At 39.2% G+C, this 15,216-nt stretch overlaps 1 protein-coding gene across 7 annotated transcripts in view; it reads left to right on the plus strand.

Annotated features, from left to right (window-relative positions):
• The window catches only part of rai14 (retinoic acid induced 14), a 60,833-nt gene that overhangs the window by 32,325 nt on the left and 13,292 nt on the right, over positions 1-15,216 (plus strand). For all 7 annotated transcript variants that reach the window (XM_056268267.1, XM_056268263.1, XM_056268268.1 and 4 more), the window contains 2 exons: positions 12,889-12,977; positions 13,068-13,132. In XM_056268267.1, the coding sequence (XP_056124242.1) occupies positions 12,889-12,977; positions 13,068-13,132 (154 nt within the window). The remainder of the gene's footprint in view (positions 1-12,888; positions 12,978-13,067; positions 13,133-15,216) is intronic.

Raw genomic sequence — 15,216 nt, forward strand, 5'->3', positions numbered from 1 at the left:
TCTCTCTCTCTCTCCCTCTCCCTCTCCCTCTCCCTCTCCTCTCTCTCTCCTCTCTCTTCTCTCTCTCACACACACACACACAGTTCGATCGCGCCCGCGCCTCTCTCTCTCGTGCGCGCACACACACACACACACACACACACACACACACACACACACACACAAGCATTGCAATCTTGACATCGCAGCCTGTTAATTATGCTGTGTTCACACCAAACGCGAATAGAGCAATGTTTATCTCTATTTAGAGTTTTATTTATTTTATTTTTATACCGTGTATTCTCCGTGCAAATTCGTGCACCGAACCATGACGCCCGTACTGTTTCGGTTCAATACGAATACATGTACCGTTCCACCCCTAGCTAGTCATCTAGTTTTAAAATGATGTGTGAGGCATATTTGATCCAACAATGACTGTAAAACCTCCTGTAAAAAACTGATGTCAGAGCTCAGCTTTTCTGACTTTTCCATTTAGCAACTTTGTGTTGTCATGCTTTGGAAGTCATATAAAGAACATTTAAATATATGTTATACTAGTTCAAAGAAGTTTGAATGCTTTGTTTCGTTGTCTTGGCAGAGATATTGTAAATACATTTTTTAAATTGGAGCCTGAACCTGAATAATTACATGCTTGTGTCTACATTTTCGGGGGAAAATATACATGTTTTGAAATGATGTGGCCAGATTTGTTGTGTTTGTAGGAATAACAGGAAGTTTAAATCCACCATAAAGGATTTAAAAATCTTAACAAAATATTTAACTACAGTCGTGGCCAAAAGTTTTGCCAGTGAAATAATTTTGGTGTTTCGCAAATTTTGTTGTTTCAGTTGTTGTGGTGTTGAGTCACATTGTCTCTAGATTATTTGTATTTGGCCCTGGCACAAAATGACCAGCTAACCTCATTTCACTAATTATATCATCAGCACATGGCAAGGTGTGAACGAGTACTAGTCATTCATTACTGATTGTTCTATCATTCTGATTGGATTATAAGAGCAGACTGATTGCTATAAAAGGAGGGAAGAAGTGCTTCCAATCATTGTGTTCTTTCTTGTGTTAGCAATGGTTTACTCCAAAGGAAAGTAGGGTTGTTAACGATTAATCAACGATCGATTAATTGTCGTTAATACATTTAATCGATAAAACTTATCGATCGTCGATTAAGCAGGTTCATGCGCGTACGTGCTGCTCAACCGCAAAACATGTAAAGCGAGCACGACGGAGTTATGTTTGGGACCATTTTACACCTTCATCATGACTAAGTTTGCGTGTGCATTCGCAGCCTTTTGTTTTGTGCAAATGTAAGTTGTAATATTGTGTTTATTTTGTGTAGGCCTATCTATATCAGATTTATCTCATTAAGGATGCATTTGGTTAAGAATTAACACTGTAGAAAAGCGTACGGTGATCATCTTCAGCTTCAGCGCGCGCAGCTCAAACTGCAATGCACGTCTAATAATGGCTATGATTATTATAATAATAATAATAACAACGCATTTTATTTAATGGGGCCTTTCATAACCTCACAAGAAAGGTCACCTCACAAGCAATATACAGGTCACTGCATTAGACAAAACACACAACAAACAAGTCGCATATACAGATCAAGTGCAGTAAAGTCTCAATAAAACATTTTATAAAAAGATATGTCTTAAGACGCGTTTTAAAAGTCAACAAGCACTCGCTATTGCAAACATCAATGGGAAGAGAGTTCCATAGGCGGCGGGCAGCATAACTAAAAGATCTGGCACCCATGGTAGTAAGTCGAATCCGAGGTACTACAAGAGAAATTGAAGATGAAGATCTGAGAGCACGTGAAGGAGTGTAAACATGGAGAAGTTGAGTAAGGTATTGTGGTGCAAGATTATGAAGTGCCTTATAGCAAGATTTTGAATTCAACTCTATATTTTACTGGAAGCCAGTGCAATTGCGGAAGAACTGGAGAAATGTGCTCAGTATAAGGTGTTCTAGAGAGAACACGAGCTGCAGAATTCTGAACCAACTGAAGCTTATGTAGCAGTTTGGAGGGAATACCTGTGAGAAGAGCATTACAGTAGTCTATATGTGAAGTGACTAGTGCGTGAATAAGAACTGCAGTATTATTATTTGAAAGAAAGGGACAGAGACGGTTAATACTACGCAAGTGGAAGTATACAACCCGCGTGATATTAATTTGAGCTTCAAAGGATAGTGTGCCATCCATGATGACACCCAAACTTTTAACCTGTGTTGAAGGACAGATTGCAGTATTGTCAATGTACAAAGAAAAGCAATTAGATTTAGACACAACAGATCAAGTGCCAACAAGCAGAGCCTCAGTTTTGCTGTCATTTACCTTCAAAAAGTTAGCTGAAAGCCAATCTTTGATTTCAGCTAAACAGCTGGACAAAGATGGTGGAGGAAAAGAAACGGTGGGTTTGGCAGACAGGTAAAGTTGGGTGTCATCCGCATAACAGTCAAAATTAATACCATATTTCCTCAAAATATAACCAAGAGGGAGCATATAAATAATGAAAAGAAGCGGGCCCAAAACAGAACCCTGGGGAACACCAGTGGTGACTGTAGATATTCTTGATCTAAAACTTTTTAGGGGGGACGAAAACCAAATTGGAATTGTTTATACAAGTTGTTATTGGAGAGATTTTCATGATCATACCTTAGAGATAAATGGTACATTTGAAATTGGACAAAAATGATCAAAATTAAATGGATCACCCCCTGGTTTCTTAATTATGGGAGTAATAATAGCAGATTTAAGAGATGGAGATATAGAACCAGAAACAAGTGAAGCCTGAACAATTTTAGTGATCAATGGCGACAGGGCTGGTAAACAAGCTTTCACTAAAGGAGTTGGTAGAGGATCCAACTGGCAAGTCGAAGATTTAGATTTACCTATCAGACCCACTATCTCTGAAGTAGTTGGTAGTTTAAAGGTAGAGAAAACAGAGTGGGGAGGTGCATGAGTGACAGACTGACAGGAGTCATTGTGGAGAGTACCAGTGAGTAATTGCTGATGTACATTTTCAACCTTAGATGCAAAAAAAGTCAAAAAGCGATCACATAAGTCAGTGGAATATATATCATATGGCAAAGAATCCGGTGGTTTCAGAATATTGTTTACTACCAATAAAAGTGACCTGGAGTTCCCATTGCTAACTCCTACGTTGGAGTAGTAATCAGATTTAGCTTTGGACAGTGCATTTTTATAATTTTGAATATGTTTAGCATACATTTCTTTATGAACATTAAGGCCAGACCTGACGTACAACCGCTCTAACCTACGGCCTTGAGTTTTAAGTTCACGCAGTTCAGGTGTAAACCAAGGAGCTGAATGTACAAATGAAACAGATCGAGTTTTCACATGTGCAAATTCATCTAAAATCATGTTCAGTCCATAATTGTAATATGTAACCAGTTCGTCAACAGTAGAGAAATCAGATTTACTGGAAAAGATGGCAAGTTCATCAGCAAGAGTAGGCACATCTATATTCTTAATATTCTGAAATGTGATCGGACGACACGGGTTTACCTTAAAAACTGCCAGTTTGGCACAAAAGGACACCAGAAAGTGATCTGATATGAATAGATCAGAAACAGTACAATTAAAAGGTGTTATACCAGAGCAGCAAACAAGATCAAGAGTATGTCCCTTAGTATGAGTGGGCAGTGTGTTAAAGGGTCATGAAACCCTAAACCCAATTTTCTGGGATTTTAACAGAGGTATGTGTGTTGAACACCATTGAAGACAATGTTAGCATCTGTTAGATTTAATATTAGGGGAAACATGGTTAAATTTTAGTTTTTTCCCGCTATTTTTGTCTTCCGGGTTTAAAATCTTCATCGTGTTGCAGTGCACTGTGAGTGCTTTGACTCATCGGTGTCTCATAATTATTCATGAGACTGAGTTTTCTTATCCTATGAGAAGACACTGTCTCTTAATTATTCATGACACCACGTGGATCTTTCCAATGACAGACATGTCAAACTGTGATATCGCGCAGTAGATGAGCAAAAGTTCCAGTGCGTTGCATATCTTTCCCCGCGATGCTGCCAGGGCTAGACTCTGGGTGCGGGTGGTTGGTTGGCCATCAACCACGGACACATTTAAACTATGTGTGTGTAGCAAGCATTTTTGTAGCGAGAGAGAGCTTCGAGAACTGGAGAATGGTGGACTTCGGCCTTGTTCACCAATCCAGGTTGCGTCTTGCGAGTGATGCGGTACCAAGTCCCGAGGACTTTTCTATCCCTTCAGAGGTGTGTGTGTGTGTCTAAAATGTAACCCTGACCGTTTTACTTGCCTTAGTTTTGTTAAACCTCTGGAGTCGACAAACGCGCCGGCGTGTTTTGCTGGATTTTTTTCACATAGCAGAAAAAAATACTCCGTCATTTATGGTCCTACAGACTTAAAAAATATGAAAAAATAAACTGTTAAATCTCTACTTTTTTATGTGTCCACTTACAATCGAAACAAAACTGCTAGTGTTGCGGAGCGGGGTGTGTTACGGATACGTGGTGTAATTTTTTTTAGCAATCAAAAAGCATGTCTAATTAATTGAAATAGTGTATTTTGAATCATTAAACTTATACAACATTTAAAAAAATATATGATAAAAAAATTCACACTAATTCTGTGTTGTGTTTTTTTCTGGTAATAAAATGAAGACAAAACACAAATTTAATAATATGAAATTAAAAAACTTTGTCAAATAACGTGCTGAGCTTTACTGTTAAAATTAAAACATGGATTATTCCTTAAATTCAGTTTTGATGATAATTTATTTGGATTAGTGTTAGTATTATTACATTGTGACATATCTAAATTCTACTGTACAACGGTAATATATTTCTGTCAAGTTAAACCGAACTTTTATTTTGACGGGTTGCCGTGAAGACCTTTTTGAGTTTCTGTGTGTTTTTGTCATGATGATAGTTTTTCTCAAATGAAACAGTTAAATGATCACGAAGTGACTTTCGGAGTGGATCTAGAGCCTGGAGAGGAAGTTCATGCATTTGTGTCTTCATATAGGCAAAAAAAAACAGCGCAAGCGTCACACGTGCTTCAGTGTGTGTGTGTGTGTGGGGGGGGGGGGGGGGGGGTAAATGAAACTGCGCGTTGGCTGCACCATTCATCACACAGAACAAGCAGGATTCGTATTTAAATTGTCTTTGTGGTTTAATATCCACACACACTTGTCTACATCGCGATTTGATTTCAAGTGTACTGAACTGCTTTCTATTTATTCCTCAAAAGATTTACAAATTCCATGGGCCGCCCCCCCAAAACAATGGTAGGGGAAACACTGTAGACAAAGTTAACTGAGATACTTTCAACTTCTCTTTATAAAGTATTGCTAGCCCCTCTCCCCATCCTGTATCACGAGATTTACAAACATAACTATATCCTGGGGGAACAGACTGGTTTAGATGAAAAAAAGTCATCTGGTTTACTTTCTGCCATGTCTCAGTTAGACAGAGAAAGTCAAACTCACGGTCAGACAGTAGATCGTACACCAGGGGTCCTTTAGTGGAAAGTGAGCGTTATATTAAGTAATCCAAAGGAAAAATAGTTTTTTACCAGAATCGTTGCCAACCGATCTGGCCAGGTTGGTTAATACACTGTGATCGACAGTCCGTGTGAGCCTCCTAGGCAAGTGTGGTTTAGATGGCCAAAAGGACCGTATTTGACATGAGCCATCGATGTTATAACTCCGCCTAGACCCGCGATGTATATATTTCCGATGTGGTATGTACACAATATCCAAGGGAAGATGTGGAGCTGACGGAAGATTAAAAGGGACGCAAACGGAGCTGAGTAAGTTCCGCCGCCGAATACTGGAGCATCGTCCATGCCACCGAATGGTATACAGCAGAAAGGACGACCCAGATGTAGTTCATCTGTTCTAGTAGCTCAGTGATCTTCATAGTTGATCCCCGTGCCAGAGGTACCACGAAGAACAGTCAGTAACCGGCAGGCAAACCGGCAACCGCAGAAGGCATCAACTGTCAAATACATACACATTCTGACAAGCACGCATCTGAGTCGTCATATTTGATTATTAAATAAGTTATTTAATTAAATGATCAATCACATCGAAACATTTTACAATCCTTCTAGCCCTTTATTTAGATTAAAAACCATTCTCATTCATTTGGTGAGGAACAGCGTTTTGAGTAGCATTTGCAATCTGCACTCTGCATGTTGCAGTATTAAGGCTAACGATTAATTGGTCGTTAATTTAAACTACGATCGATCATGGGAATTTGTGACAATTGACACCCCTAGAGGACAGTAAATGTAAGAAAGACGTGCAGATTCATCACTTTGCATCAAAATTAGGGATGGGAATTGATAAGATTTTATCAATATCAATGCCACTAACGATTCTGCTTATCGATCCGATTCTTTAACGATTCTCTTATCGATTCCTGATAGCACTGTGTGGGAAAAAGTAGTCTTTTTCGGGGGAAAAAACAAGTGGTTTTATTTGTTTTAAAGCTTACACTTGACTAAGCAAACTGTACTTTTTATTTAATTTATGTAATAAATGGAACCTTATTGTAAAGTGTTACCGATTAGTTATACACCGATTAAACGTCCCGTGAGTTCAGTGTTGGAAAGATCAGTTGTTTTAACCATTCATTAAAACGAATCGGTTCAAATGAGTCATTAGTTCGCGAATTGGACGTGTCATTATCGGACGTGTGCGCGTTGTGTGATTATCCCGGCGGTTGGGACATCCCACAAGATGTGTGTCATCACAGAAAACATTTCATCACTGGATCGTTTTTTTCGTTTATTTGAAGTGTGATAATGTCAGCTGAATGTGCTGAACACTTTTCAGAGAAGATAAGGCAACGTATTTTAGCACAATTCACACCCAGCGGCAATTCAGGAAAAACAAATCTCCGAATGCTCCACATAAAACTTTAGTCTCTCTACCTTACCATCGTGTCGTTTATTTTGATTAATATGTGCGAGGGAGAGAGGAAGACAGCGCTTAGTTTTGAGACGGTGAAGCCTACTTGCTCCGAAGAGAGAGAGTGCGTGCGCGCGACCGGGGCTCTCTCTCTCTCTCTCTCTCTCTCTCTCTCTCTCTCTGCTCGATCAGTTTAACATGCGCCCTGTCACAAGCGCAGCAGTTCATCTACATTACCAGAGAGAGACAATTTTACTCACCGATCAAATAAGACTTAGCAGGAGAAAGATTAGCTTTGGACGCCGTGCTATGGTGCTTGATAAAGGACAAAAGGGACAGTTGTGAGTTCACGGTCTGTATACATACTATGGCTGACTCAGAGCAGGAGCATCGATAAGAGGACTCGTTAACGTCGAGGGCATACAATATCGATGGATCGTAAAACTTAGAGCCGGTTCTCGAGTGGAACCGGTTTTCAATTCCCATCCCTAATCAAAATGGCCTCAAATGCAAGGGAATTGCTGCAAAGAATATTGTGCCTGAAAGGACCATTTACAGAATCATCAAGAACTTCAAGAAGAGAGGTTCAAATGCAGTGAAGAAGGCTGGACACGTCCCAGAGTGTCCAGCAAGCGCCAGGACTGTCTCCTCCTGAGGAGTGCAGAGATTGCTTAGTATTGGCAGCAGGTGAGTGTGAGTGCATTTGCACGCACAGTTAGGCGAAGACTTTTGAACAACCAGCTTGTGTCAAGGAGGGCAACCAAAGTGGCCACTAATCTCCAAGAAAAACATCAAAGACAGACTGAAATTCTGCAGGAAGTACATGGATTGGACAGCAGAAGACTGGTGCAAAGTTGTTAGACTGTTAGATTAGACTGTTTGGGATATCTGGAAAATTGATTGTCCAGAGAAAAAAAGGTGAACACTACCATGAGTCCTGTGTCATTCCAACAGTAAAGCATCCTGAGACCATCCATGTGTGGGGTTGCTATTCATCCAAGGGAGTGAGCTCTCTCACAATTCTACCCCAAAACGTCCTACAAGAGCAACTTCTCCCAATGATCCAGGAACAATTTGGTGATAAAGCTTCATGTCACAAGGCAAGAGTGATAACGAAGTGGCTTGGAGATTATCAAGGCCCTGATGTACTCACGGTGAGGTTCTTTTTCATTCTTCGCTTAGGGGTAAAACGAAGTTCGAAATATGAGTGCAGCAATATACTGCAAGCGAACATCTTACACCGCCCACACTGCTAAGAGCAGCTTTTAGATGAATATATAAACATGTGCTGTGCGCTTTCCTCTCAGTAACAAAATAAACACAACAAAATTAATAAAACCGCAAGCCTGTTTTTAACAAAGCATAAGGACAGCATCTGATCATAGCAACATGGATATGTTTGCTCGAGCTCTGCAATTCAGCACTCTAGTAAAGTCATGTCACTTTTATTTATATAGCACTTTATTTAATAGATTGCTTAAAACCAAGCAGCTTTACCATATTAAACTTGAAAAACAGTGCCAGTGTCTTATTTCATCAGAAGTGCAACTTAATTTTCCACTATAAAGCAGCTCCTCCATTGTGTTCATGTTTTCACTCGTGGTCGTGGACATCTAACCTCGACCGACTGAACAGGAGAAATGAACCGGAAAAGATTTCCCCATGAAAGAAGACGGAGCCTCCGCGCACACCTACCTCAGGGATGGAAATTAGCACCCGCCACCAGCCAAATGCGGGTGATTTTGTGTTGTGGCGGGTAAACTCGCTTCACCTACCGGCCACCGTGGCGGGTAAATAAAAATAGCATACTGTTTCACCCGGACGGCGGACACTTTTAGAGGAGGCACACCTTCAAACAAAATGTGGCGTTACATCGCAGGCGTAGAGGTCTGCAGAGAAAACATCATGGTGCGTTCACACCAGACGAGAATAGAGCGTCTGGCGCGAGTGATTTCATTGTTAAGTCAATGCAAAGACGCGTTACGCGCATAAAAAATTCCTGCGGCGCGAATGAGGTGTAGAGCGCGCCGTGGTAGATGCGAATACGCCTCATTCGCGCGGCAAGTTCGAGCGTCTGACGCGTTCCGCGCGCATGATTTTGAGTGCTTTTGTGCATTCACGCGTTTGACGCGAATTCGCGTCTGCCGCCCGAGTTGAAAAATCTGAACTTTAGAGTCAATTCGCGCCGCGTTAACCAATCAGGAGCCTAGCTGCTGTCACGTGGTGAAGTATCTGGATGCTTCAATAAATTATTTTGTACTAAATGCCTGATGTGGTTCTAATGCACAACAAAGCAAATATTTTATCACATAAAACTTGATTTCAATATATGAGACATATTCATTTTGTATTGAATGCTATTTATTCCATTTCATATCTAGATTATATTAAATATTATTCTAATGTAAAGGCAACCAACATACTATAGCTCATAAATCCGTGTCTGGAGAGTGTTGTGTGAGAGAAAAAAAAATCACAGGACAGGTTAATTACTTTTGGAGGCTGGCTCAATTTATCATCAAAACAAAAATAAATGACAGATTAGGTGGATGAGGCCGAGGGTGAGAGAAAGAGAAAATGTCAGTATTTCATTGAGACTTGAGATTAAATAAACTGCTTAAGTATTCTTGTAGTATTAATTTTCACATGCAGTTACACATTGTCGGTTAAAAACAAGAAAGTGGCTGGTAAAAACATTGAGTGGCTGGTAGATTTTGAAATCCACCAGCCACAGTGGCCGGTGGACAAAAAAGTTAATTTCCATCCCTGACCTACCTATTACATAATCGCCACGGATCAATGGTAGTACAAAGGTGTTGACTAGCCGTAGCAAACTTTTCTGGAAAGATCGCTTTGGCAAGCAGTTTCGAACTCCCAAAATGAACTCCAAACGAAGTTAGTTTTGGCCTGATTTTGTTCGAGATGACGTCACATCAGTTTGTTCTTCGATTACGCTTGGAAGTATATCGGGACCTTTACATTGAAATTTTGGATCCATGGCCAGGTGGATCTTAATCCCATAGAGAACCTGTGGTCAATCCTTAAAATGCAAGTGGACTAGCAGAAGCTAACAAATTGTGATCAACTCCAAGCACTAATAAGGCAAGAATGGATCGTCATCAGTCAGGATTTGGCTCAGAAGCTGATATCCAGCATGCCAGAGCAAATTGCGGAGGTTATGAAGAAGGATCAATGCTGCACATATTAACTATTTCCATATATTGAATGTTTTTGCCAATAAAAGCCTTTTTGGTTGGTCTTGGCCATGACTGTAGGTTTGCTTGGTGGTTGCTAGTGTTTTCTATAAAGAAAGTATAGCAACATTCCTTTGAGCAGCACATCAGAGATAGACACGTGATGAATGATGAGATGGATGAATGAGCTCCAGTGAATGCAGAGAGATGAGCTTTCTCTCTTCACTCTGCAAGTAATGAACTCAGACACTGCGACCTGAATGAGTCTCTAGTGTCCTGCGTTAGGGCGGCTTGAGCCGAAGTGTTCTCATAGGCTCACAATAAATCCTTATCTTATTTGAGAAGTTCATTGTGTTCGAGTGCTTGCGCTCCAGAGGGTTCACGGGCCAGAGAGGCACATGTAGAACACAAAGCCTCGCTGTATTTCCAAGCGGTCACAGTTGCCATGGAGATATAATTTCCTTATAATGAAGGAGTCGGACATGAGTCCAGTGCGATTTGGTAATCATATGCTCTGGTGACCATGTCATTAACCTTGAAAAGCACTGCGAGAGAGCACTTGATAATATTAATTACAAAACACGGGAGAAATGCAGCAGCAAATGTTACCTCTTCTTTCAGGGTTAAAAGAAACATAATCTGTCTTGTGGAGAATGCAGAGTGACTGAACATTTAATTGACTTTAATTAAATCTAAGGAAACCATGTGATTAAGCTTCATAATTCCCTATAATTTAAAACTTTCTTTAGCAAGAAAGTTTTTCATATTTTTTAAAGACAGCTTAAATAAGCTAGCATATTTTTAAGTTCAGTCATCATTTACCCATCTTTTGTTTTTTCAAATCTGTAAGACTTGAATTTTTTTTTGTCAATACAATAGAATTCAATGGTAACCAAATTTTTACCAACATTCTTCAAATTATCATCTGTTGTGTTCTGGAGAAGAAAGTCATATAGCCTAGGTGATGACTTACTTTCTTCTGTGGAACACAAAAAATGGTGACAGAATTGTCATTTTAGTGTTAACCATCCCTTTAAATGTTGTGTTTCAAACCAATTTCAAAATTACTATGATGTGTGTTGCTTTAATTCTACCAAAAACAGTGTAGTTTTTTTTTTTTTTGTGAACTGACCTTTAATAGCATTAGAGTGATATTTATTGTGCTTAAATTGCCATATTTAAAGTTCTTGATTTGTTCATTTAAAGTTCAGAACCATGTTGTCACAAGTAACATAATCATCAAAGTTATTATCTGGGCATCTTGCATAGTTTTAGTTGTTAGCTTTATTACTGCCCAAAAGAGAGATCCCAGTGCATCTTGATCCTTATCCTCCAGAAGGGTTTAATCAATTTCATATAGATTAATTTGTGTTTTTGCTGAAGTTTGTCCTCTTAAGAGCCAATTAATAATGAGATGGTAGATATCAAACCAGTGGGTTTCAATGGAAGCTGTTTATTAAGGGATAGAGAGCACTGACCTTTTTAATCACTTGAAAAATGTAAACTTTTCTCCATTATTCTGTGCCCTCAATTTTTTTTTATTTTTTTTTTTTTTAAGGGGTCATTGGATGCCCATTTTCCACAAGTTGGTATGATTCTTTAGGGTCTTCATTTGTAACATACTTTGGTTAAAATTTCTAAATGGTTGTGTAAAACAACACCCTTTTTACCTCCACAAAAACAGCTCTGTTCACAGCGACCTGTTTTGGTGCATGTCTCTTTAAAGTCGGCATGAAACGGAAGTTGAGATTGTAATTTTTTCCTTGTTGTGACGTATATCCGAGTGAAACGGCTTCTGAAATTAGAAAAAAAATGTAGGGCGGGGCTTGATTTCGTCCTTCGGGAATTGATTGGATCGTTGGAGGTTGGGCGTTGCAAACAAAATGGAGGCAGATTTGAATGTATCTTCTCTGAGAGGCGGTGCACCGATAGCCGCACCCTCATCGGCTCTGGCCGCACCCTTTCGCCATTCCACGTGACCGAAAGAGAAGAGAGGTCGTTTCGAGGGGGGAGGGAAGGGTAATGTATTTGATTAAAGATTATAAGGGTACACGAATAAAAAAAAAAAAATGAAGTGCACAGATAAATCATTTATAATAAACACTACAATATTACATATAAAAAGAAGATTAGTCAAATTTGATTTCATGCCGACTTTAAATGATAATGAGCAACTGCTCACCCCAACCCTCTCTTCCGTGGGGGGTGTCACACAAGACACATAAAGCGTTGCCTTAGCAACCTGCCTTGGTGGACAGTATGCAAATGGCCGAGAGCAGAAATATGCTAATACAGACAGTCGGTCAGTGGTCGTGGGTGGAGTATGAGCAATATCGCATCATATTGCTCACCAAATCCAAACGGCTTGATTATTGAGAGTGTTTAGACTGTTTGAATGTGAATGGATTCTTTTCATTGTATGGTGGTTGTGTCCACACACTGCAAAGACACATTTATATGCAAACACCATATAAAAGTGAATTTTGCTTCCGGTGACCCCTTTAGAGAAGTTTGTGCTTGACTTGCTACACAGAATGAAAAGGATTGATCCAGTGTCACTCATTTGCACTAGAGTGCTTTACAATTGCCTTAGGGCAAGCATATAGATAGATCATGCCATTGACCTACCTTTTAAATTAAAAAGCCCTCTATTTACTGCATATAGATTACAGGCAAGTTATACATGACATAAAAACTGGCCAAGTGTGAGTGGCGTGGCTAATCTGCAACAAAAATGACGTGTTAATGACACTTTTTTCCCCCCCTTTCTTTCTCAGTCTGCATGTAGCAGCCACACAAGGTCAAGCTGAGTGCCTTGCTGTCATCCTGGCTCACGGGGCTGATGTTTCTCTGCAGGACGCTTCAGGTTGTTTACAACTAGATCAACATGTTTTCTTGCATTACTTTTACGTTACGGAAGTGTAAAAATGTAAATGTTTCCTTCTCTTCACATCAGGGTTTACTGCTTTACACCTTGCTGCCAAAAACAACCATCCTGAGTGTGCCAAAAAGTTGCTTCAGGTAATATTTTCAATTGATTGTCTATTACAGACTGAGAGTTTGATGTACACACAGAGATGGAGCGGATGCTAATGGGAATAACAGCCATGTATCTTGCCATGCTGTGTGCCAGCTAAACAAAGGGAGCAGATTTTGTTCCTGCAGTTTCGTAAACTAGCAAATCCCACGGCCTCCCTCTGTGAGCTTGGAGAGTGTTGCATGTTTGGATTTGTGTGTGGGCAGGTTGGCATGTTCCAAGACTCCCCTCGGTCTGCTGAGGCACCTTCTCTAGCGTCTCTTTTATCATCATGGGCGACTCATTCTCCATTCCATGTGATTCTACTAGAGCTGCACAGATCTGAAATGTCCAGAGCCTGTCAGCTGTGTTCACTAATAGGTGCCAGAATTGGCTTTGCCAGTATGGATTAAGGGTGTACTAACACTAGGCAATCTGAACCATGCTGTAGCACGCTTGACCCCAAAGTCTGGTTCATTTGACTAGTGTGATCGCTCTGTACCATGCCCAGGCGCGGTACGCTCAACTGTGCCTTGGCCCGCTTGAAGATTTGGGCATGGGCGCGGTACGCATGTAGTGTAATCGTGTAAACCGCACCAGACAACAAACATCTTTGATTACTACTAGGATGGTACACTTTTTAATTAGAGTATATATTTGGTATATGGTATATCGAGTATATATCTCCTTCAGATACCTAGAACCCGGCTAAAATCAAGGGGTAACCGAGCTTTTTAAGTGGCTGGCCCAACATTGTCTAACAAGTTCCCACTGTATATTTGATCGACTTCCTCTCTGTCTGAGTTCAAGTCATGTCTCAAAACGTATTAATTTTCTTATGCTTTTAGCTTATAATGATTGTTCTGTTTTAAACTGTTTAGTATTACTTGTGTTACTACTATTAGCTCTATTTTCTATGTGTACAGCACTTTGGTCGGCCAGTGGCCATTTTTAAATGTGCTCTATAAATAAAATGAAAAAAAAAAATGAAATAGTGGTTTATAAAGGATCTGGTTGTCACCTTATTGATGAACATGAGTTGTAGTCTGCGAGTAAAGCTGCAAATTCCTCCATCAACTTCAGCTGCCTCCGTAATAATCTTGTAAAAATGGATTAAAAATTCCCTTTTCAAAATGTTCCGATATTGTTTCATTAAAGTTCATAATTATTCTATAAATGTTACTTTAACAGGTGCACAAAATACCCACTGTGGTTTGTGATTTATTCTCGAGAACAAAAAAACCGTTTCAAAAACATCCCCTCTCTGCTTTTTCACAAATCGCACCCTTTTTTTCATCTAATACAATAACATCGATCTTAAACACCTGAAAAGTCTAGATACATTTTGGGGCCACCATACTTCTCTCCAGTTTAAAATGCTTAAATATACTACCATTTAAAATTTTGTGTCAGTCATTTTTTTACTTAATCTTTTTATTTAGCAAATATGCATTAATAAATTAAATAAATCAAGAGTAAGCACATTAATATACAATAATTTACTAAATATTTATATTTCTGATAAATGCTGTTCTTTTGAACTTATTATTCATCATAAAATCCTAAAAATATATAAATATATTTCATGGTTTCCACAAAAATATTAAGCAACATTTGATAATAATTAGAAATGTTTCTTAAGCACAGAATCAGCATATTATAATTATTTCTGACCATGTGTCACTGAAGTAATGATGTTAAAAAGTCAGCTTGCAAAATTACATTTTACAAAATATTAAAATAGGATGTTCTTTTCAATTATACCATTTCACAATGTTTTAATAATTTTTTTTATCACATAAATGCAGCATTGGTGTGCATAAGACGGTGTGCATATTTCTTTCAAAAGCATTTTAAATATTGTACCAACCCAAACTTTTCAGGGGTGTACATTATTGTTTTGCAAGCATTAACCTTCCAACCTTAAATGTGTTCTACAAGTGAAAAATGTGAAGTTTTGTATGAGGTTGTTTAACTGTTGAAAGCCTTGCAAATATTTGCATTATATGTTCATCAAATATATTGATATATTCCCCTCCACACAGCCAGGTGTTCATAAATTGAATGAATTGGCCTTTTCCCCTGAAGA

This window comes from Rhinichthys klamathensis, unplaced genomic scaffold (assembly GCF_029890125.1).
Source record: "Rhinichthys klamathensis goyatoka isolate OS25496 unplaced genomic scaffold, OSU_Roscu_1.1 h1tg000270l_1, whole genome shotgun sequence".
NCBI lineage: Eukaryota > Metazoa > Chordata > Actinopteri > Cypriniformes > Leuciscidae > Rhinichthys > Rhinichthys klamathensis.